We start from the raw sequence: 645 nt of genomic DNA, 5'->3' as shown, positions 1-645 counted from the left end.
GGGTCTTGGTGAGGGAGGAGAGGGGACAATCAGGTCCCTGGCAGAGCGCAGGCAGCTTTTTGGGTGTGGGGGGAGGAGCCCACCCGTGTCACCCAACCCCCCGTGTTGTACCGTGCTGTAGGCGTTGGCCTGGACTGGAGGTGCGGAGCCGTTTTCCAGGTTCCAGGCGCGGATGGTGTTGTCTGAGGAGCACGTCAGGAAGGAACCGGGAGGCAGACAGGATCTCTGCTCCTCGAATTCGGGGTACACCTGCACTCAGGGGAGGGTTACGTGACTTGGGAGGGGGGAAAGGAAGATGGGGCCGCGGGTGCCCCGAATCACCCCCGTGGGAGCCATCCTGCCCTCACCTCAACGCTCCAGATGAAGGAGCTGTGGAAAAGATCTGACCACACCTTCCTGACGTTCCGCAGGTCCCCGACGTCCCAGATGTAGACGCTGTGGTCTTTGTAGACGCAGGACAGCCAACGGTTGCAGGCGTCGTAGGCCAAGGCGATGGTGTCGGGGTAAACCAGATCTGGATGCCTTCGGGGAGAGGGTGACGGGAGGCGCAATCCCGAGGACGCAGCGTTTTTGGGGTGGTGACCCCTTCAGAGCCTGTGAGGTCTGTCCCCCCCACCCCGTGTAAGCCCACCCCCACCCTCCCGT

The 645-nt window shown here is 63.1% G+C and overlaps 1 protein-coding gene across 1 annotated transcript in view; it reads right to left on the bottom strand.

Annotated features, from left to right (window-relative positions):
* LOC104124480 (WD repeat-containing protein 62) overlaps nt 1-645 on the bottom strand; it is a 13,605-nt gene that overhangs the window by 7,058 nt on the left and 5,902 nt on the right. Inside the window, exons 7-8 of the mRNA XM_035892381.1 lie at nt 348-522; nt 103-249 (exon numbers count right to left, since the gene is read on the bottom strand). Of these exons, the coding sequence (XP_035748274.1) occupies nt 103-249; nt 348-522 (322 nt within the window). The remainder of the gene's footprint in view (nt 1-102; nt 250-347; nt 523-645) is intronic.

The sequence above is a fragment of the Egretta garzetta genome, unplaced genomic scaffold, assembly GCF_000687185.1.
Source record: "Egretta garzetta isolate BGI_Z169 unplaced genomic scaffold, ASM68718v1 scaffold1234, whole genome shotgun sequence".
Lineage (NCBI taxonomy): Eukaryota > Metazoa > Chordata > Aves > Pelecaniformes > Ardeidae > Egretta > Egretta garzetta.
Note: the sequence above shows the minus strand (reverse complement) of the source record. Positions and strands in the feature narration are given on the sequence as shown.